At 47.2% G+C, this 22108-nt stretch overlaps 2 protein-coding genes across 7 annotated transcripts in view; one reads left to right on the forward strand and one right to left on the reverse strand.

Annotated features, from left to right (window-relative positions):
* The window catches only part of BRAP (BRCA1 associated protein), a 58497-nt gene that overhangs the window by 16033 nt on the left and 20356 nt on the right, over positions 1 to 22108 (reverse strand). For 2 of the 3 annotated variants that reach the window (XM_089489719.1, XM_089489718.1), the window contains one exon: positions 42 to 203. In XM_089489719.1, the coding sequence (XP_089345845.1) occupies positions 42 to 203 (162 nt within the window). Of the gene's footprint in view, positions 1 to 41; positions 204 to 2585; positions 2747 to 22108 lie in introns of those variants that run through there. The other variant, XM_089489716.1, reaches the window with a different exon arrangement.
* Positions 3311 to 21729, forward strand: ACAD10 (acyl-CoA dehydrogenase family member 10). Of its 4 annotated transcripts, none has more exons than XM_089489713.1 (21): positions 3311 to 3518; positions 4067 to 4268; positions 5148 to 5296; positions 5884 to 6078; positions 6793 to 6951; positions 7348 to 7507; positions 8638 to 8779; positions 9317 to 9385; positions 9974 to 10155; positions 11283 to 11433; positions 12112 to 12257; positions 13386 to 13559; positions 14327 to 14700; positions 15735 to 15875; positions 16636 to 16773; positions 16972 to 17062; positions 17335 to 17493; positions 17963 to 18135; positions 19192 to 19335; positions 19906 to 19983; positions 20976 to 21729. In XM_089489713.1, exons 2-21 carry the CDS (start codon positions 4082 to 4084, stop codon positions 21108 to 21110), a joined length of 3147 nt encoding a protein of 1048 aa, XP_089345839.1. In that variant the 5' UTR covers positions 3311 to 3518; positions 4067 to 4081; the 3' UTR covers positions 21111 to 21729. The 4 variants fall into 4 exon arrangements, 3 of the variants coding, with proteins under 3 accessions (XP_089345839.1, XP_089345840.1, XP_089345841.1); XR_016277268.1 differs by lacking the exon at positions 3311 to 3518 and adding an exon at positions 20103 to 20381 and having other exon boundaries at positions 3840 to 4268; positions 20976 to 21045; XM_089489714.1 differs by lacking the exons at positions 3311 to 3518; positions 4067 to 4268; positions 5148 to 5296 and adding an exon at positions 5323 to 5477.

A 22108-nucleotide genomic window follows, 5' to 3' on the forward strand; every position in this document is an offset into this window, starting at 1 on the left:
CTTGCGCTGTTTACAAGCACAAAATAGTGTTTTATAAATACCTGCATTAGGCTTTATGGTCTCAATGATCATATCTGTCATCTCCCTGCGACCAATATGCTGGTGAATTAAGGCTGCTCTCTCCACAGGCGCTTTGCCTTCTAAGGAGGCTGTCGCTGCTGCTAGCGATTTCTGCTGGATTTCCTCATCAGACATCTCAGTGGCTAAGCAGAAACAGTGATTCATGCCATTACAATGGGAACCTCTAGAACCCTGAGCAAAACAACCGTAGCCAGACAAGACCTGCAAAACCTGAGTGATGACAGTCAATTAAAGCTGCCTCAGTCCCATTAATTCACAGAGCTTTTTGTTTTCATGTTCCCTCTCTTCCCCATCACTCCCCATTTTCATCATTTGAGCCACAATACACCTATGACCTAGTGTAGCAGCTCTTAAGAGACACTTTAAAAATAAACCAGACAGATACAAGGAACACCAGAAAGCACATTATAGACACACACTAGAGCCAGCAACACAGAGAGGTATCTGAGCTTTTCTTCTTGGAATAATTAATAAGGGCTGAGTTTCATTTAACTTTGGTATGACAAAGCATTTGTTGTCAAGGCCTGTCCATGACATGTTCTCCTCCTTCTCTGTTTCTAGTACTTTCCCCAGCCCTCTTTTGCTATTCTTTAATGCGCGTAACACATTGTGCAACACACATAAAAAGAAAAGACATCTGGTGGGGTAGAAATGAACCTAGCGTCACCTTAGAGACTTAGTCTAGCATGAGCTTTTGTGGTCCCAATCCCCTTGGAGTGATACTAAAGCCACAGTTCTTTAAACACCGCTGTGGGAGTGGAGTAGAATGTAACAGAAGACAGAAAGATGCCAACTGTCACGCTGACTCCGCTCTGGGGCCCCACACCCAACTCCCAGAATCTATTCTATGAAGAATGAGATCTGTTTACTCCAACTCCCAGAATCCCATAGTCTTGAGCCAGGGCAGTTAAAGCGGTGCCAAACTGGGTTATTTCTCCAGTGTGGATACAGCCCTAGTTGAAACCTAATAGTCCGAGTGTTTGGAGCTCAGGAACCAGCCTTTTCTCCCCGCTGTTCTCCTCATGTTGTAGTTGAGCCCAGCGCAGAGGAAAAGAAGGTGATCTCTCCTGTCCATCTCTGCTATGAAACCACAGCCACACCTTTAAGCACTACCCTGTTTTCTGGAAAGACTCCTGCTTAGGCTGTTGTTGTTTGTTACACAACAGCTTCACCTGGACTGGTATTTGTAGGACGACGAGAAGCAGCCCAGTCTTAACACCTTCCTTTTACATAAAGAGGACCTAGGAACACTGGGGGGCAGAAATCCCATTTCTTTTTTCTCCCCGCAAACTCCAGCACATTATGAATAGTCAAGTGACAGCAATTGTAACCTAACAATAGTTCTTACCACGGAATCCCAAACATGTGGAGCCCCCAAAGCTGGAAACCACCTGTTTCACACACCTTTTCTATGAAGAATGAGATCTGTTTACCTCTCAAACACATTAGTTTGTTTTAAGCTGTTTCCTTCCTAACAAAACGCCCCAAGAGCCACTACACTGGCAGAGTTTTAAAGCACATGCAGCAACAGCCTAACTCAAGTCTCTAAAGTAACGGCAATGTTGGCCTTCCCTTTTTTGTTGTTTCTTCTACAGAACTTGCTTGTCTTTGTTTTTGGGAAAGGGTCAAGAGCTGCCAGCCAAAGCTCACAGCCCAAGAGTGAAGGCAAAGAGCCAGCGCAGCCTGACAAGGAAGACCATCAAACACAACAGAAGGAGATGGGAGCCAGCAGCCTGCCCCGCAATGTGTTCCAGGCCCCAACCTCAAGGCCTCCAGTCGGCTGAGACTACCACTCCCATTGTCCCCAACTGTCCAGACAGCAGGAGAGCCCAGCAAGGGGGGACAATGGCTGAATGTATGAGATATAGACTACCCTGAAGTTGAGGGGGAGCCACAACCCAGCACCCAGTGTGTTGGACTACAACTCCCCCCACTCAGCTGGCCAGGAGCAAGGGAAGCTGTAGTCCCATGCGCTGAAGGAAGGTCACTAAGGCCCTGAGAACTGTAGTTTGGTGAGACATTGAGCCTTCTTTCTTAGCTCTGTGCCACAACAAACTACATTTCCCAAAATCCCCTAGCCCTGAGCCAGAGAGGTCAACGCGGTTCCAAGCTGGATTCTTTCTGCAGTCTCTTTCAGCCCTAAATCTCTCTCAAATACATTGGGGGGGGGCACAACAGTAAGCTGTGTCCCAAGGGGCCCCTCTGGTCTGCGGAAGCCCCTCCGAGGGCTGCCTGGAACCCTGGGCTTTGTAGTCCTCCCCCCATGTCGCTGCCCAGGAGACCCGGCGCCTCGCAGCATCCCAGGGTTCTGTAGCAGGGCGTCAAGGCGGCTCAAAAGGGGGGGGGGGAGGCAGCCTGCCTCGGAACCCCCGCTCCCCAAAAGTGTGGAGCCTCCCCCTCCCGGGCCGAGGGGGCTGCTGGGAGTTGAAGTCCCAAGCCCTTGGCCAGGGGGCGGGGCGGGGCTCAGGGGAGCGGGAGCCCCTGGGGAGCGAGCCAAGCCCTACCGGCGGCACTGTAAGGGAAGCCGCCGGGCACGGCCGAGCTCTCCGCCAGCTCCAAGCGAAGCACCACCAGCGACACACTCATAGGGCCCGCTCCGGGGGGCGCCCGGGCCCGCGCACCGCCAACCGGACAGATCTCGGCGGCCCAATGACCGCACAATCCCCGCCGCCGCCGCCGCTTCCGCCTCCCCCGCCGCCCGCGACCTTTGACTCGGCGCGTGGCGCACGAGGGGGCGGGGCTTTCGTCGGCGTCGGGGGCGGAGTCGCTGGCCTGGCCTCAGGCAAGTCGGGATGAAGCGGGGCAAGAGCCCGCTTGGCCAGCCCCCAAGACCCTCCCCTCCCCTCCCCAGACTGCCTTGGCTGGGCAAGCGGTCTGAAAGCGGGTTAGCCTTGCCGTGTGGGGGAGGGAGGATGGGAGTTGGAATACAGAGAAAAAGAGCCCTCTTTCCTCGCTGCCGGGAGCCTCCCCTTGGGGCTGGGCCCCCAGGGCTCCCCACCTCCCCCGATCCATCCGGTGAAGGAAGGCTGAAAGGCCCCTCTCCTTCCCTGCTTGGCTGGGCCCCGAAAGGACAAGGAGGGCAGGCCCCGGGGGCCCATGGCTGGGTTGAGCCAAGGTCCAAAGGCCTTTCTGTTTGGGCGCCCAGTGTCCCAGCGGAGTGGGCCAGAGGGTGAGCCTCCCCAAGGCAAAGGCAAAGAGGCAAAGGCAAAGGCAAAGGCTGGGCGGCCCGCCCGCCCGCTCCTTCCCAAGAGCTACTGCCAGCTGAGGCGGGTCCTGCTGGGCACTGGCTGAAGCTGCTTCTGGCCTTTGGGGAAGGCCTCCGGAAGCAGCAGTCCAGGGGGGCAAAGAGGGCGCCACCTCGATCGGATCCCTGACAGCCAGCTCAAACATTACGGAGCAGCCAGCAAAAGCTTAGCAGCAGCAGCAGCAGCCCTCAGGTGGGAGGTTAAGGAAAGGCTTTTTCCCAAAGCACAGACCTAAGAGCGGAAAGAGAGAGCAAAGAGACCGCTTCTAGGATTTCTTTGCCAGGCCTAGGCTGTTACTGGTGCTAGTCGCCGTCTTCTTTCTTGAATGGCCTCATTTGGTTTGTTACTGTAGCTGGCTTTTTTCTTTGGGGGGCAGCGTGGAAGATTCCAAAGAACAGCATGGCCCTTGGAGGAGCAAATGGGGGAAAGGATCAGCTGCCAAGAAGGAGCGGCTGAGAAAGGCTGCCTCTTACGCAGCAGCGTAGATCAAGCCAGGGCAGAAGTGATGAACAGGGAGGCAGTGGGCCCTTTGGCAGGACAAACAAAAGCCTATCCAGACCGGAGAAATGCTTGACTTCAAGTCCGCAAAAGGGCCCTCGGAGACCATCTCGACCAACTCCCTGCTCAGGAAAGCAATCCACTGCTCCAGTACCTCCATAGATGAGCCTTCTGTCCCAGTCTTCCGGTGTAACTTTGCTCGGCTTTGCACAGGTCTCTAAAGCGTTTCCCTCTCTTCACAGGTGCAGTTCAGCAAAATGTGTGTTGGGAGGTTTTTGCAAGCCTTTCAGAACCACCATGTCAGGCGCTCACAAATCTTGCAACGGTTATGGCACAGATCTCCGAGCCAGGTATCGTGGAGGACCTCTGCGTCCTGTCCCTACCGAGCGGTGATCTTTGATATGGGTGGCGTGCTCCTTCCTTCGCCATTCAGGCTGGCGGCAGGTGAGTTTCTCCCAATGCCATTCCCATCCAGCTTCTTGAGGACCTGGGACTTTGGTCGATTAGCTGCCTCAGAATATGCTAAGTCTTGGTCTGCTGAACACTTTAGAGCTTGCAACATGTGCTGGGGTCCTAACTGTGTAACTTTTGCCACCAGTACTTTCCGCATTTCATTTCACGGGCCACAATCCCACCTTGTGTCTGAAATTCCAAGGAGAAAAACAATCCACCCATCTAAGTCCAGCCAAGTGATGATGGAAGAAATGTGTTAGGTTCTGGTGTCAAGAGAAGGGTAGGGAAGGTTTTGCAGCCTGAGGATTGAATTCAGCTTTGGGACTCTGGCTTGGAAGCCCAGGGCCTACCCCAAACAAGCAGCTAAACCAAGCATGTGTAGAATTCTTTGAAAACCACGCAGAGAAACCAAAGCCTACAGCAGCCATAAAAACTCATCAGTAAAGAGCAAGCACTGCTTCCAAGCAATGCATGTCACGCTTGTTCTTTGCATCTCGCACACTGGTGTTCTAGCTGGTATCCTTTATCAGCAGAATGCACCACAGTGCTTTAGAACATGGCTCAGAGAATGCCTTGTACATTTTCCTTCAGCATGGCTCTACCTTACTTTGGTCTTCTGGTCACCCTCTAGTGGGCTAAAAAAACAAAACCCTCCAACAAATTTCAGCTTAAATCAGCTTCAGTGTAGGAAACCCCTGTTTTAAGGTATCACAGTACTCCGCTGTCTTGTAAGGTTTGTAGCCTTGTGTGCTGCTTAATGACTCTTTGTATGCCATCAGAGGACAGGACACCTGTTTGACACATACAGATCTGATGCTAACTCCCAAAGATCCTTGTTGGTTCCTCATCACTCTACCTTCCTTTCTTCAGACTGGGAGGTTCGGAATCGTGTCCCCCCTGGCACCATCAAAGAGGCCTTAATATCAGGAGGGGAGGACAGACCCTGGATGAGGTACATGAGAGGAGAAATGAGGCCGACAGAGTTTCTGCATGAGTTTGGACAACAGTGCTCCAGGATTGTAAGCCAGTTTCTCTGCTTCATTTCTATTGGATGAGCGTAGAGAGGGACTCTCATATGGACCCCTTTCAATTACATGCAAACAAGCTATGGGAAGAAATGAAGACAATTCTTCATTGGGGACTGCCGCTCAACTTACTATGTTTGCACCTTCTTCTGTGTTTGCACCACAACCCTATAAGGTAGGCAGTGCTGAGAGAATGTAGCTCAAGCCTACCCAGCATGGTTTCTGGTGACATTGGGCTCTTCCATTGTCCTGTTTCCTAACTGCACTGATTTTCTTCAGCCACTTCAAGCTGGCTGGTTCTTCTTTCTCCTCAGTTAGAGCAGGGGTGAATAGCGCACCACCCTCCTGAGATTGTTGGACTATAGCTCCCATCATTCTTCCCCACTGGCTGTGTTGGCTAGGGCTGGTAGAAGCTGGAGTCAAACCACTTCTTGAGGACAGCCCAATTCCCACCTGGGAAATGTTGCAGTATGTTAAAATAGGGCACGGTATTTATGGGTTGTTGTAAGTGGGGGCTTCTGCGTTATTTTCTCTCCCTTAAAAATGTCCGAGCATCATTTTTGTCCTTTTTCCCCTCATAGGCAAATTCCTCTGTCCCAGTAGAATCCTTCCTTTCCGAATTAACCAGCAACGAAATGACAAGACAGCTCCCAGTTATGATGGAAGCGATAAAATGTATCCGAGCTGAAGGTCTCAAAACTGCCGTTCTGAGTAACAATTTTTATTTGCCTAGTGGAGAAAGTTTCCTTCCTTTAGACAAAAAGCAGTTTGATGTGGTAAGTTTACGATTTGCAACAGATTCCAGCTTTTTAGAGCAGTCAGCTATTAAGGAAATTTTAGTTGCTGAACTATGCAAGTTTGAATCCATTGAGTTTGCCAAATTTCCATGTGAATGAATAACTCTGAAAAGGAGGAAAGCACTCTCTTTTGGTGCGGGTCCCTCATATTATACAACATCTTAGAAGATACATTCAAACTTGGGTGACATGAGGACGTAGTACTGCTAAGGTGGGGTCTGTTTTTAAGTGTTGTTTCTGAAACCCAGTTTTTAAAAAATGTTGCTTAGTTTTCTGAAAGTATTTTGTTATTCAAAATGTTTTGAGCAGATTGATAATGGGGGAATGCAGACCAACACATGCGGAAGGCGCCTTAAAGTTATCGGATCTGACTCAGGCCATGAAATGAATGGGATTTGTTGACCCCACTTGTACTAGTCCCATTTATTTAAATGAGTCAACTCTGGTTGGCTTGAAAGTTGAATTTATCCCTTCAATTCTTACTCTAGAGTATGTCCTGTTGTGCTAAATGGGACGTCTTCTTAGTGTGTGCAGGATTGCAGCCTTGATCTGTGAGAATCATAATGCTGCAAGCAGATAAACGGTTGGTGGAGGGAGCAGAAGTGGTGCCAGGCTCACAAGTGCCTCCTAAAGTATCTTTTGCTTCCTTTCATGCACCTTTCTGCATGGTTTTTTTCTTCTTCTCTTCACTAGATAATTGAATCCTGCCGGGAAGGGGTGTGTAAGCCAGACCCCCGTATCTACAGAATTTGCTTGGAGCGACTGGGGGTTCAAGCCAGGGAGTCCATTTTCTTGGATGACATTGGGCAGAATCTGAAAGCTGCTGGTCAGCTTGGTATTAAAACATTGAAGGTAAGACAGTGGATGGGGCCAGCTGGCCAGTGGAAAAAGTTCAGCCTCAAAGCAGGTGCTTTGTGTGATGCTGGGGCTGATATGTACAGTTGTCATGACTAGTAGCCCAGCCTCCTTTTAAAGCCACTCAGGTTGACAGCCGTTGCTATTTCTTGCGGGCATGAATTCCATAGTTTAACTGTGTGCTGTGTGAAGAAGTCTTTTCCTTTCCTGCCCAGAATCTCTCACCGCTCCACAACACTAGGTTTTGTAAAAAGAACCAGCCATGTGTTGTTCAGAGATAGACTGCCTATGCATGTGGACGTTCACTTTTTAGATGATTTCCTGCATATCTTTGCCTCTTGAAACCCATCCTCCTTTTCTTACTGCCTTCTCTTGCTTCCTGTCTTGTCTCAGGTTGAAGACCCAAACTCAGCGATTCAGGAATTAGAAACTCATTTGGGTTTTCCCCTGCAGTCCTTTGTTCCTTACACATCTTCCGTGAGGCCAACAATGGAGATCCCTAGGGAGCCTCTCCGAAACTACCTTGCAAGGATCTTGGGGACTCGGGCAAAAGGTGTGTGTGTTTTGTGCGTCTTCAAGTCATTTCCGACTAATGGGGACCCTTAAGTGAACCTATCATGGGGTTTTCTTGATATGTTTAGAAAAGGTTTGTCTTTGCCTTTCCCTGCAGCTGAGAGAGAGTGACTTGCCCAAGGTCACCCAGTGGGTTTCATGGCCAAGTGGGAATCAAATCCTAGTCTCCATAGTCATAGTCCAATGCTCAAACCACTATACCACACTGGCCTAGAGCCTATTTTTCCTGCTATTTACAGCATGAAATGTTGCATATTTGAGGTGGTATTATTATTATTAACCTTCTTTTTTCCCAATCCAGGGCTCAAGAAGGCTTACAAAGGTTAAAACAGATGCAGTTTTAAAGGTCATATTGTGCAGAATTCAAAATACAATTAAAACCAGTGAAAAGCAAGACTCTTAGAAAATAACAATAAATAAGCAGTACAGCATATTCTGGAAGGCCCTTTACCCCTGAGCAAGCAGCCATCAAAGGCTTGCCAAAACAAAAAGGTCTTCCCTTGCCTATGAAAAGGCAGCAGAGAGGACACCAGCCTCACCTATCTAGGAAGGGAGTTCCAGAGCCTTGGAGCAGCCATCAAGAAAGCTCTCTCTTGTACTCCTTCCCCATTTACCTGTGAAGGTGGTGGGACAGAGAGAAGGATCTCCCCAGAAGACTGGTTCATATGGGAGAATACAGGCCTTCAGATAATCTAAACCAAAGCCACATAGGGCTTTATAGGTCATAACTAGCACTTTGAGTTGTGCCTGGAAACAGACTGGCAGCCAGTGCAATGAGGGAGCTGTGTGCTCCCCGTAGCCAGCTCCTGTTCACAATCTGGCTGCAGCTCTTTGAGCAAGCTGATGTTTCTGATCTTTGGGTGTCTTCTCAGGCTAGAACAGATAGAGATCCTAAAATGCCAGCACCTCCTTAGCTCCTGTTCTGTCAGCAGAGCCAGTCCAGTCCAGCACTTGGGTTACAACCAAGGAGTCCTGGATTCAAATCCTCACTTAGCCACTGGGTGTTGTTTCATTTTCTCAAAGCTTGTTTCTAGGGTCTACTTTTGAGTCCCTAAGCTCCACAGAGCAAAGCCACTCTTGCTTACTGATCACTTGGCTTCTAATTTTCAGAGTCTCTGGTGCTTCGACAGTTTAGCCATGGGCAGTCCAATCCAACATACTACATCAGGTTTGGGGAACATCAGTTGGTCTTGAGGAAAAAGCCACCTGGGAAGCTGTTACCTTCCGCTCATGCTGTAGAGCGAGAGTACAGGTGAATAATTCTATAATTGTCTTCATCTTTGCATGACATAGTGACAGGTTGGGCATACATTAAGCACAGGCAGCCACCGGCATACAGGAAAAGTCCAAAACTCATATGTAGTTCAATGCCTACATATGGTGAAAGGACACAAAATGGGGATGAGGGGGACTTGCTGATGTCGAATGCTGGGAGTGAGAAATTAAAGACATTTTCAGCCTCTGTGGAAAATGTTCTGTATTACTGGAAGGTGTTCCAGGTCCTTCACTGAAACAAAGCTAGCTGAAACAAAAACACCAGGTTTGGTGTTTATTTTCCCCAAATGCCAAACGGTTTGGGGCCTCAGTCTATTTTCTTGTCCCCTTGAGGAGTTCCCTTTTAAAGCATCAGCTTGTGAATCAGCAGTTTTTAAAAAGCAGGAGGGAATGATAAAAGCTACAAAGTAGAACAGTCTTTTTTGTGTGCCCTGTATAACTTGTTTAACAAATCTAAGTGCTCGGGGCAAGTCCTTCCAATCGTAACTCTCTCCTCCTCCTCCTCCTCCTTCAGGGTTTTGAAGGCTCTTGCTCAGGCTGGTGTTCCAGTTCCCAAAGTCCTAGCCTTCTGTGACGATCCAAGGTGAATTTCTGTGTTTGTGTGTCTTAAAGAGCAGAATGAATGGCAGAGCATGCTTTGCCTCCAAAAATGATTTATTATTATTTGATTTATATCTTATCTTCCTCCCAAAATGGGACTCAAAGCGGCTTACAGTGTAAATTACAAAAACCCGCTAAAATAATATGTGGTACAAAACTCTTTAAAAGCATTGAACAAGAAATGCAGTTAAAACACTGCTTTTAAGACATTAAAACCAATATATGTTTAAGAAAGGTACTTATTGTGTGTCCCTATAACCTGCCCAATTCAAGGCTGAAGACCTGTTTAAATAGAAAGGTCTTTGTGGTATGAAAAAAGAGCAGAGAGGTGGCCAACTGAGTCTCCACTTGGCAGGGAGTTCCACAGCCTAGGAGCAGCCACCAAGAATGTTCTCCTCTGTGTTGTCACTGGACAAACATATGAAGGTGGTGGGATGGAGAGAAAGTCCTCCCCTGAAGATTATAAGACTGTATCAGGCTCATACAGGGAGATACGAGCTTTCAAATAGTCTGGAAATCTGTGCTTCTGAAAAAGTTAGAGCTTCATAGTCATGTTCTTGTATCATCCCAGCATCATTGGCACTCCGTTCTACATAATGGACCACATCACCGGCCGGATCTTCAAGGATCCTTCTCTTCCAGGCCTGGAAGCCAGCCAGCGGATGGAGATTTATACTGCCATGAACAGGGTCCTCTGTAAGATCCACAGCGTAGACATCAAAGTGGCTGGCCTTGAGGATTATGGGAAACATGGTACATATTTTCTCAGAACAATGGCACTGCTCCCTGCTGCTGAGGTGGGGAATATATGGCCTTCCAGATATTGCAGGACTGCAACTCCCATTGACTTTTACCATTGACTGTGTTGCTAGGGCTGATGTGAACTGCAGTCCCATAGCATCTGGAGGGCTGCACTTGCCACCCCTTCCTAGATTTCAGGACTACAAAACTGTCTTCATCGGGATTATTTTTCATGCTGATTTTTCAGTTTTTTTCTGCTGCTTGAGGTGAACTCTAAAGTGGGATATAGGACTCCATAGGTGCCACCAGCACGAAGGCTACATTTTGGCTTACACAAAGAGCAGATGAGGTTGTCCTTGAGTGTATTGCTTCCAGAGCTTGGAAAAGTGACTTGCTGCTAAGGAGTTCTAGGATTTGTTGTCCCCAAAGTAACTTGATTTCACTCCAGGCTGATTTATCAGAAACATACTGATCTAAAAGAGTCCTTTGCTGAGTCTCATGGAATGGGAATCAGAAAGGAAGAATAACGAAGAGAGCAATTTTTTAAAAATCACAACATTTAGGGGGTAGTTTACTAGTAACACTAAAGACGCTGGCAAAAGAAAATTGTAACCTGTCTTTACAGTCCAACCAAATTATGCTGCATACTGCTTTTAACGGGAGAAACAATGTTAGGTGGAGATCACATAGCACTGTCAGCTTTTCTCTGAGCCACTTTCACATATACGCATAGTACTGATAATAGCTGCTGTAGAGTGGTTTCCCAGTATATATGCACATAAGATAATTTTGTTAATCTCTGATACATCTATATTCCCTGCAAAGAGAAAACAACAGATGAAGGGGAGCCCTCCAGATGGGTTGGATTACCACCTCCAGAATCCCCATCCTTCCTGGCTGAAGGATGTTGATGTTCAAAACATCTGGAGGGCACCAAGCTGAGAAAGGCTGCTATGATGGCTGAGCTTTTCTTTTCCTCCCTCCTCTCAATCCCTTTTTCTCCTTTGTCATGCCTTTAGATTACAAATTTACAGGCAGAGACTGCCTCATTTCTGACATTAGTAAGCCGCTATGGGAGCCTTTTTGGCTGAAGCAGGGCTGTTTAAAATGCTTACGAGTGACTGAAATAAATGTTGCAGGTAACTACATTCAGCGACAAGTCCAGACCTGGAGCAAGCAATACCGTGCCACGGAGACACACACAATCCCAGCCATGGAGAGGCTCATTGAATGGCTCCCATCCCATACACCAGCTAGTGAGCATCTGTCTGTTGTGCATGGAGACTTCAGGTATCGATCAACTAGCATCACATCCTTGACAAACTTGTCAGAAGACCTTTTTCAAAAAATTGTGTGTGTGTTGGTGCATTTAAGAAGTGAGAGAGGGATACTTAGGGCCCTTTCTGACTTGGGACTCTTCAGATAATAAAATGCAGAATACATATATTTTGCATCTCTTGTGAAAGACCAACGTGTGTTAAAATGCTGCTTCCCCAAAAATATGCAGTAGTTGAGAAAGGACTAGGGCTTGAAGTTCCATGAACTGGCTGTCTCTGCCACGTGTCTCCGCAGCCTCCTCAGGCTGTTCCTGTAATGTAGGTATACCTCCATTAATGAAGCCAATGTGTTCCTGGGCATTATTTCTTTAATAGAAAATTTGATACCAGAGGCAGAAATAAAATGGAAAGTGTAGGGAGAGTTTTTTACACCACCAAAAATAACGGTTGAACCTGTTACAGCAAAACATGTATTCAAAACTATCATTATGCACATGTGAAATGAAATAAAAAGCCTTCATAAAAAGGAACTTGGCTGTCAGAGGCTTTGTTAACTGAGGTGTACCTGTGCTTTTGAAGAGACTGGTATCAGGCCATTTTAAGTGTCCAATGTCAATTGTGGGAGCTATCCCCCTTAGCAGATGGGCATCTGTCAGATTTCATTGCAACTTTCTACCTTTTCCTTTTGTAGGTTGGATAACCTGATCTTCCATCCAGAGAAGCTGGAGGTTGTCTCTGTGCTTGACTGGGAACTTTCCACCTTAGGCAACCCTCTTTCAGACGTGGCCTATAACTGCATGGTGTATTATTTGCCTTCTCACTTTGACATCATCAAAGGTATGTGCATATTCTTTAGTGGGAGGAGAGCCACTCGGTTGTTCCAATAAAACAGCTGGGGCTGGAGTTGGGGTATCGCCTAGGCAAGGTTGTCAAGTTCTGCAGAACAACTAACTAACCCCTTGAAGCCTCTGGAGACAGACAGGGCCTCATTTACTCTCAGCAGGAGTGAATTCTGTGATGGATTCTACCTTCGTAGACAAAGTCAAAAGCTACAGCCAGGAGTTTCTGGTTCTCTGTCAGCTTGTGTTGGACCTTTTAAGGCCTATCTACACTAGAACTGTATACAGTTTTTATACCATTCGTGGCTTTTCCCAAGGAATCATGTGTATTGGAGTGTTAATGAAGGTCCCTCTTAACGATCCCAGGAGCTCCTTGCAGAACTGCAGTTCTTAGAATGGTGTGGAGAGGAATAGAAAGATTCATAGTCAGTGGTGGATGATGGGGGTTATCCTGAGGTGGGTTGCTCTTCTCTCTTGCTGTGATAAACAGGACCCCCTAGCAGAGGGAGAAATGCCAGGTAAAGAGAAACATGTCCCATCAGAGGAAGAGGCAGGAAGGAGGCTGAGCGAGTACAGGCTGCTCCCTCTGCTGGGCACTCCCGGAAACATTGCTTCCTGCCTTGTCACAGTGTCTTCTGCCTTTAGGCTCCCTGTCCATTGTGTGTCACCTTGCCTGTGGACTCATGCTGACCCCTGTGAATTTCAAGGAATCCTCAGAGGTGGTTTTGTTAGTTCCTTCCTCTGAAATACAGCCTACAGCACTTGGTATTGGTTGGCGGTCTCCCATCCAAGTACTAACAAGAGCTATCCCTGCTTAGCTTCCACGATCCGATGAGATCTGGTGCCTTCAGGGTATTTATTCTCTTCTGGCAAAAGGTGGTTCATCCCAATCTATGACATTGGTTGCCCCTTGAGGTTCACATGGCTGGCTTTCTTCCTGTCTTGGAGCCGATTCTCCGGCTCCCTGGCCAATTCTGTAGCACCCAGTCAAAAGCTTGGAAAGTGCTGGCTTGGTAGTTCAAGAAGTGTAAGTTAGTTTGGAAAGTCCATGGGGAGACATAAGTTATTTTCTTAGCATCTTGTTCCTGCCTTGTTTGTTAACTTCTGTTGCTTTATCTGCTGGCAGGTTTGAAGGACTGCGATCTGCACCAGTTGGCCATTCCCCCAATAGAGGCCTACATCCAGATGTATTGCAACCACATGGGCATTCCTCCCATTGAGAACTGGAACTTCTACATGGCCTTCTCCTTTTTTAGAATTGCTGCCATTCTGCAAGGAGTGTACAAACGCTCCCTCACTGGTGAGACAGCAAGACCATTTGGCCCTAGATCCTCTGGACATGGTAGCAGTGCCAACTTGACATTATTTGACCAGGGTGTGGGGTAGCAGGTAGACAACACTGCCTAAGAGATCACTCTGTAGCCATCTGGCACTGCTGGAGGTGTTATTTTATCATTTAAAAAAATTATCAGGCCACCCTTCAGAAAAACCTTAAGTATAAAAATCACAGTTTTGATATGGAAAAGAGAATGGAAAACAGTAGTGTAAAAATTCAGCATATAACAAAATAAGACAAAGCAAAGAATGAGCATGGAACCTAGTTCACAAAACATGCCAGAATGCCCCAGCAAATACAAATGGCTTCGTTTGGTTCTGGCATGGCATCAAAACTGGCATGAGACAAGTCTCTATGAGGAGGACATAATAGGGTAACACAGCAAAACAACAACAAAAGCTGGCATTTGCTGCCTCTGATTAAGCCAGACCCTGCAAAGAGGGCAGTGCTGGTTCTTGGCATGTAGGTTCTGGCAACTGTCCCAACCTTCCTGCCGGCCAGCCATACCTAAACACACCAAGCAGAGCTTCAGACTTACGTACGGCTCAAACTTCTTAAAATCCCTGTCTTCCCAGAAGATGTGAGTCTTTTGTCTCAGAACCTTCTGGTACCTGACAGCTGGTATAATAGTCCAGGATCCAAGTTTTCTCCTCCAGAGAGAGGGACAGCCTCAAGATTTGGGTTACTCTATAGCCACCAGCCACTAAACCTAATCTCTTTGTTTCCCAAAGGCCAGGCCAGCTCAGCGACAGCTGCAGGCACTGAGAAGCAGTCGGAATTTATGGCAGACCTTGCCTGGGACTTTGCTACAAAAGAGGGCTTCCGGGTCTTCAAGGAGCTCCCAACCTCCACACCTCCTGCCAGGCCATTCAGTACATGGGCTGATCCGAGGCAACTCCCGAGGAGGCACTACTCCAGGATGGCTCCCATTCCCAAGTCTCACCTGATCGTCTCTTTGGATGGCCTGCCAAAGCGAGTCCAAGAGCTCCACCATAAGCTGAAGCAGTTCCTGGATGCTCACGTGTACCCGGCTGAGCAGCTTTTGCGCAACCACCAAGCTTCCCCAGAGCGGTGGACACCCCATCCCCTCCTAGAGGAACTCAAGGCAAGTCCTATTCCTTCCGTAATGCAGAAAGAGAGACTGACCTCTTAGGTGATGACAATAGTAACATAAGACTGTCAGGGTACATAGGGATTTACAGAATAACTGGAGGAATCAGGACAGGCCTCTGCCCCAAGAGTTAACAGTCTGAACTCTTCCTAGTGGAAAAGCACAAAGGGAGGAGTGGAACGCATGAAAGGTAATCAGGTGTGTATGTGAGAGTTTTCCGGACAATCTGATTTCATTTGGTTTCAGTGAGCCAGTATGGTATGGATCTTGCATTGGGAAATTGAAGTTCAAGTTTCTACTGTGCCACAGAATTCACTGGGTGACCCTGTGCCTTTCACACTCAGCCTGGTCTACTTCACAGACTTGTTGTAAGGATCCAGTGGAATGGAGGAGAGCTGTGTATACTGCTCTGAGCTCATTACAGGAATATACAGTATAATTACATTGTTGGGGGAAGAGGACTAAGAGGGAATGCCACATTCATGGAAATGGTGGATCTTGTGAAAATATTTGAAGGAGGGGAAATTAGTGGTACCAAGTATCTCTGCTGGCAGGAGGTTCTAGGAATAAAGGGTGGCAACAGAAGAGGGATTATGCCTCTGGAGGGAGCATGCATCTCCTAGGCACTGGACAGATACCAGAGTTGGTGCCAGGCAAACTTGTCTGCGGACAGTGTTCTATGAGTAGCGTGCCCTGACCAAAAAGGCCCTTGCTGTAGTTAATGCTCTATTATATCAGACTATTTCCAAGAGTAAGAGACTTTATACAGTACACAGTCAAACAATGCCAGGCTCCTCCATCTGATTATGTTTTTGTATCTTATTTACTTAGCTAATGAATATGCTTGTATATACTGCACTGAAGTTTCATGCCCCCCTACTGGGTGGATAGTCCATTTCTGGCTTCTGAAATATATTTCGTCATGCAGAAATCAGAAGATTTCTGATTGCCTTCTGCAGTCACAAGGGCTGGGACTTCTTTTTTTAGTGCATGCAGGCTCATTGTGTATCTCTCTTCTCATCTTTTAGGAGAAGGCAAAGTCTGAGGGGCTCTGGAACCTTTTCCTACCACTGGAGAGTGACCCTGATGTGAAATATGGAGCTGGCCTGACCAACTTGGAGTATGCCCACTTGTGTGAGCTGATGGGGACTTCAGTTTATGCACCTGAGGTAGCTGCCCAAACCAGGCCAACTTTGGTTGCAGTGCCAATTCAGAAACTCTTAGCGGCCCTCCATCCAGGGGACATCTGCTTAACCGCCCTACAGTCTCAGGCCCACAGACTTAGAAGGAGAGTTCCTCTTCTTCTCCCTTTGGTAGCTTTGACACTGAAGATAACTATTCACTTGCCTATCTCCCACTCCATCATTCTCCCTGCTTTTCTTGTTCTCCTCTTCTTTCATCCAAACTTCCCTCCTGCTGCTCCAAGGGAGTCTGACTTTTCACTCCTGCCAAGCCCACAGCATTAGGATTGTTGGTCTCTACCCCACAGCCTTTGCCTCCTTTAGCCTGGTCTCATCAAATAGCTCCACAAATATTGAGTCACCTCTTGATGTTCACCCCATAAATGCTGAAGCCTCCCTGTTGGGCCCTGGAAGATCTGTCAGTCACTTCATTGGAAGGGCTGGTGGCTTGGTGGCACCTACTTTGTTACCAGACGGTCCCCCGTTTAATCCCCAGCATCTCCAGTTAGAAGACCTTTCTCTCTTTCCACCAATAGGCAAAGGCCTTTTTGTTCACCCAGCCTTTGACTTTTAACTGTCTGTTGCAGAAGGTCTTCTAATTGTGGTGTGGTGTATTTGTATTGTCATTATTATTGTATTTTAATGGCCTTTTAAACAAACATACATCTTGTTCCTACAGTCTGTCTTGCTCCTTCTCTTCTTTCCTCCACTTGTAAGGCTGCTAACCACCACTTAACTACTACACCAGGTATTCAATTGCTCTGCCCCAGACACTGGCAATATGGAGGTGCTGGTCCTCTATGGCACAGAAGCCCAGAAGGAGCGTTGGCTGCGACCTCTGCTAGATGGCAAGATCCGATCCTGTTTCGCTATGACAGAGCCACAGGTCAGTGGCCAGTTGGCACTATCCACATCTCCTATCTGTTTCAACCTTGCAGAATCACTTTTTTTCTCCCTTCTCAGCATGAGCCCGGAGACAAAAAGGTATATTTTTGTAGAACATGGTGGGGTATCTCAAAGTAGACCTGCTGTTCTGGAAACATTGCATCTGTTTTTCTTCTAAAGTGGAGTGTGTTGTCCTCAGGTTGCATCCTCAGATGCCACCAACATTGAAGCTTCCATCGTTGAGGAACAAGACAGCTATGTTTTGAACGGGCGGAAATGGTGGATTTCAGGTGTGTTACTGGATCCTGCAGTGTGGCTTGCTGGAGTTGGAATGCTAAGATGCAGGGCATGGTGAAAGAGCAGAGCAGTCTGCTAAAACTGGCAGAGAAGACATCACTGGAACAAGAAGTCACTGGAACACAATTTCCATCAGTCCTAATCACCATGGCCAGTGATGAAGGATTATGGGAGTTCCAGGAAGAAAAGGCTTAGGAAAAATGTCAGCGTGGGGTGTAGCAGTTCCCAAAGGGTGCCTTACATTCACACCTCCCTTATTTGACAGGTTCTCTGGATCCTCGTTGCCAGCTTTGCATCTTTATGGGCAAGACGGACCCCACAGCCCCCAGGCACAAGCAACAGTCGATGCTGCTGGTTGCCATGGACACACCTGGGATCACCGTCACCAGACCCCTCACTGTCTATGGCTTGGATGACGCCCCAGGTGAAGCCAAGCACTTGCTCTGAGGGTCTACTGAAAAGGGGATGCTGGGGGGAAAAGGAGTGGTGGTAGGCCAATCTGTGGGTACCTACAAATGGACCTCTTATGGAAAGATCAGGTATCACATACCTGTGGTTCATTCCACTAAGATGCAGCCTTGCAAACCTTTCACATATCATGAGAAAAGACTCTCAGCCCCCACACACTGGGGTGGGGTGAGGACAAGCCCTTCCTCAGGCAAGATCTGCTAAAATTCCTTCCACAGAGGGTAGGAACTGTAGCTCAGTGGTTGGACACTTGCTTTGCATACAGAAGCTTCCAGATTCAATTTCCGGTGTCTCCAGGAGATTGGGGGGCACTTGATGGAAAAGACCCTGAGACCCTGCAGAGGTGCTGCCAGTCAAAAGCAGCCAGGCTTGAAGAAATTAGAACGCCAGGTCAGCAAACATTCTTTGTGTTCCTCTTTTTCTAGCTGGTCATGGGGAAATCACCTTTGAGAATGTCCGCGTCTCCAAAGAGAACCTTTTGCTGGGGGCTGGCCGTGGCTTTGAAATTGCCCAGGGAAGGCTGGGCCCTGGAAGGATACATCACTGCATGAGGCTGATTGGCTTTGCAGAAAGAGCACTGGCTCTCATGAAGGAGCGGGTGAGCAACACTGCATGACACACGGAGTTTGGAGTCTCTTCTTTGCCTCTGGAAATCCTGTTGTGCCTGCCTTTTATTCCACAGAGAGCTCTATTATCTGGCACATTCCATTCCATGTTTCTGTTCTCCCAGAGTAGCACATGTACATGCACAATCCATGGTGATCTAGTGCTCTGAGTCCAACAGCTGCATTTCTCCATTACAGAGTCTGCTGAGAAGGATAGGCCAGGGCAGAGTTTAACTAGTTATTTTCTGGAAAGCCATAACTCCCAGGACCTTCTGGCCCACAACATTTCCAAGCTGTGGATCAAAATTATACTGAGTCAGATCACTGTGCTATCAAGACCAATACTGCTCTCCTAAAGCTATGAAACCCTGGGGGGGGGGGGACCATAAAAAAAAGGGTTCCCCTCATTTCCTAAGCCTTTTCTTCCTTGAAAAAGTGAAAACATGGGTCATGGAATACTCTCTTTTAGAATTATGCATAAAATATGTAAGAGATCCTGTACCATTTCTAAAAGCTATCTAGCTTGTGAACTTTTCTGTAAGACTATGCACAGTATATCCAATCACTCCAGTGCCTGGTCTTGGTTTCATTTTCTCAGTTCTTCATATGAGAATGAGTGCTTGATGTCTGCCTGGCACTAGGGAGGACTAGAGGAGACAAGGTTCCCTGAATCCTTGTTGTCATCACTTCTGGTGATAGTTTTGCCTGTTGTTAGTTTTGTTTCATTGCTAGCTTTTTAAATAGGCAAAAGTGAAAAGGCATAGTTCACCTCTTGTAGTTCCTTGTAGTTTAGAATTTTGTAGCTTCATTTTTTTCAAAAAGTAAGTTCAATTTCCAATTATTTTCTGGAAAAAAGTACTTTTAATATAATAAACATGGCACTGTTATGCCAAGCCAAGTTGTACATAGTGCATTTTATGTTTTTAAAGGACCTTTTAATCTGTAAAGAGGACTAATACAGAGCTTGAAGGGGTTTTATTCAGCTGCTGGTGAAGCCATCCCTTTGCCAGGTCAGACCAAATGGTTCACAGAGGTCTTCTTGTTGGCAGGTTTCCTCCCGAGTGGCCTTTGGAAGGCCCCTGGTAGAACAAGGCACCATCAGGGCAGGTATTGCCGAGTCTCGTATTGAGATTGAACAGGCCCGGCTCCTAGTCCTCAAGGCGGCCCACGTCATGGATACAGTTGGGAATAAGGTATGTGCTGAGAAAATTACAGCATTTCCTAACTATCTTGAAAAAGGTAGTACCTGGATCTGACCACTGAGCACAGTGGGGATGAGGGGGTTCTGCCTTAGATACAGGGGCTTCATTGCTGGACTGTTCAAACCTCTCTCTGCTATGGGATCAGCTCTGGTCCAGAGAGGCTCCCAAGGTAGTGCCTTTTATCCACACATTTTTTTAAAATGTGGAAGTGCAGCAGTGTCCCGTCCCCCCGTCCCGACAGCCAGAACTCTTCTATGTGTGCCACATTTGTGACTTTCCCTCCTTCAGTCATGTTGCCAGATCCTGCTGTGGTAATGCCACAACCAAGTGATCCTCATTGTGCTTGCATTTTCCCCTGTTTACCTCCTGAGTATTTTGAAAGCAACACCTTTTCCAAGTTGAACAGACTGCTGTCAATTTACAAGAACAAATTAAAACCACTTTTTTTTGGGGGGGGGGGTCAATAAAGGTGGGGGGGGGCTCTCATTATATAAATGGGAAAAGCCCTGTGAAGAACCTTTCCTGCAACCAGCCATTTTGTTTTATTTCAATCCTACCCAGGAAGCAGCTCTTGAGATTGCCATGATCAAGGTAGTGGCTCCGAGGATGGCTTTGCAGGTCATTGACCGAGCTATCCAGGTGAGTACTTTGAAGGCTGGCCTTTTGCTCTTTAAAGGCAAGTCACCTTTAAAATAGGCCATAGCTTCACCCTCACTCTGTTCAGCATTAATTTAACAAACCCTGTCTTTCAAAACCAGAAACTGATGTGTAGCCAAATCCTCCTTTTCAACATGTGATGTGGCAGCTCAAAAAAACCCAAGACAATTAATTCTAGGCTGATCAACAGGACTATAGTGCTCAGATGGAGAGAAGAAAGTATCCTACTTTACTCAGATATGGTCAAACGTTAGCCACAATACTGTGGTTTACCTCGGGCACAACAGTGCAAGAAGGATAGTGACAAGCTGAAACGCATCCAGAGGAGGGCAACTAAGTGGCAAAGATCTGGAAACCAATCTTATGAAGAACAGCTTGGGGTATGCGGTACATTTAGCCTGGATAAGGGAAAATGCAGAGGTGACATAGTCACCTTTGAATGTCCAGACAGATGTCATGTAGAAGATGAAGTGAGCTTGTTTTCTCATGCTCCAGAGACTAGAACACAAGGATTCAAATTACAAGAAAAAAGATTCCATCTAAACATTAGGAAGAACATATTGACTATAAGAGCTGTTCAGTGGTGGAATAAGACTGCTTTAGTGAGTGGTAGATTCTTCTTGTTTGAAGGTCTTGAAACCGAGAGCACTCGGGAATGCTTTGGTTGGTTGGACAAGTTGGCCCTTGTGAACCAATTCAGCTCTATGATTTTGATTCTTTGGGGTGGGGAGGGTTGCCATTGTGATCCTTGTGTCCCCAAAGGGTCCCAGGGAAGAACATTAGTCCCTGGACCTGCTGAACTTGCCCACCCCTGTTCTTCTTACACTTAATGGCTCAGAGGAAGTGGACTGTAGTTTAAAGCTTATGCCTTAATAAACTTTAAAGGTGTCCCATGACTCTTTTGTTTTAAAAGTTGCTGTTTTTAACTTGGATCCCCCATCTTTTCCTCTATGTGTGTGTCTTTCCCCCCACAGGCCTTTGGGGCAGCAGGACTCAGCAACGACCAGCCACTGGCCCAGTCTTTTGCTTGGGCACGAGCTCTCCGCCTGGCCGATGGCCCGGATGAAGTCCACAGGGCAGCCATTGCTAAAATGGAACTGAAGCGTTAACTGAGCCATAGGCAGACAGCAGCTTGAAATCCCAGTGGCTGGGGTTAAGAAACACAGAATGAGGTCTAGGGGCTAAATGAAATGTTTTGGGGGGAGGGAATTTGAATGTCCATACTCTGTACTGATTTTCTGTGCCACCACAGCTGATTATGGGAAGAAAAGCCACAACATTATAGGGCAAGGTAGGCCAGTGGCCAGCACTAGGCACAGCCTTGGCTAGGAAGCCATCCAGGATGCCTAGTGCATCTGCATGGCTTCATTATTGGAGATTCCACCGATGGACTCTCTGCATATCAATCAAGCTGGGACTTGTTTGGATTTTTGGGGCTGTTAAGCCAGGCCTCCATTACCTTTGCGGAGTCTCGACTCCTGTATAAGAAGATGCTTGTTTTGGGTCTGCTTTGGGCATCTGGATGGTGGGTAGTGAAAGAATGAGGCAGTGGGTATTCTGTATTCCATCAGGGTGAAATGTACACCCACCCTGCCCAGCTGCACTTGTGGTTTTGCTGTTGTTGTTGGACTGATAGGCACTTAATTCTCTTACTGTAAAAAAAGAATGTAAATCACAGGCAAGATACTGATTCTGAACATAGGAAACTGTTAACATAAAAATGAGAACAAACGGAACAATGACTCTGCATCTTTTTTCCCCCCAGTGGACTGCTGTTGTGAAACCACAACTGGGTTTTGTGTTTCCAGAATCTAAAGTCAAGGGTAGCGGGGGCGGCTGATATTGGTTCATTTTGTTTTTCTGCATGTTTATTCTTTCCCCAGCTGGTAGTTGTGAGAATAAAAGCAACGAACTGGTTCCAAAGAAAACAGAACTGCAATTAATAGTCAGGAGATTAAAAGCCTATTTAAAGTGAGGGCAAGCTGGCTCGCTTTGGAAGAAAGCTTTCCAAAAAGAAAAGGAGTTGCTTGCTGAAAGACTGAGTACCATCCAAAAATAGAACAAGACATACTTTTCCTGTGCTTTGTTGATCAAAAACATTCCGATA

The sequence above is a fragment of the Sceloporus occidentalis genome, unplaced genomic scaffold, assembly GCF_023333645.1.
Source record: "Sceloporus occidentalis isolate IW3139 unplaced genomic scaffold, rSceOcc1.0.p SCAF_41, whole genome shotgun sequence".
Lineage (NCBI taxonomy): Eukaryota > Metazoa > Chordata > Lepidosauria > Squamata > Phrynosomatidae > Sceloporus > Sceloporus occidentalis.

Excerpts from the sequence above, each read along its gene's own strand:
- ACAD10 (XM_089489713.1), top strand. The coding sequence starts at position 4,082 with ATGTGTGTTGGGAGGTTTTTGCAAGCCTTTCAGAACCACCATGTCAGG. Across the intron at positions 4,269-5,147 it reads GCCATTCAGGCTGGCGGCAG|ACTGGGAGGTTCGGAATCGT; the intron begins GTGAGTTTCTCC and ends TCCTTTCTTCAG. Across the intron at positions 11,434-12,111 it reads GTTGTGCATGGAGACTTCAG|GTTGGATAACCTGATCTTCC; the intron begins GTATCGATCAAC and ends TTCCTTTTGTAG.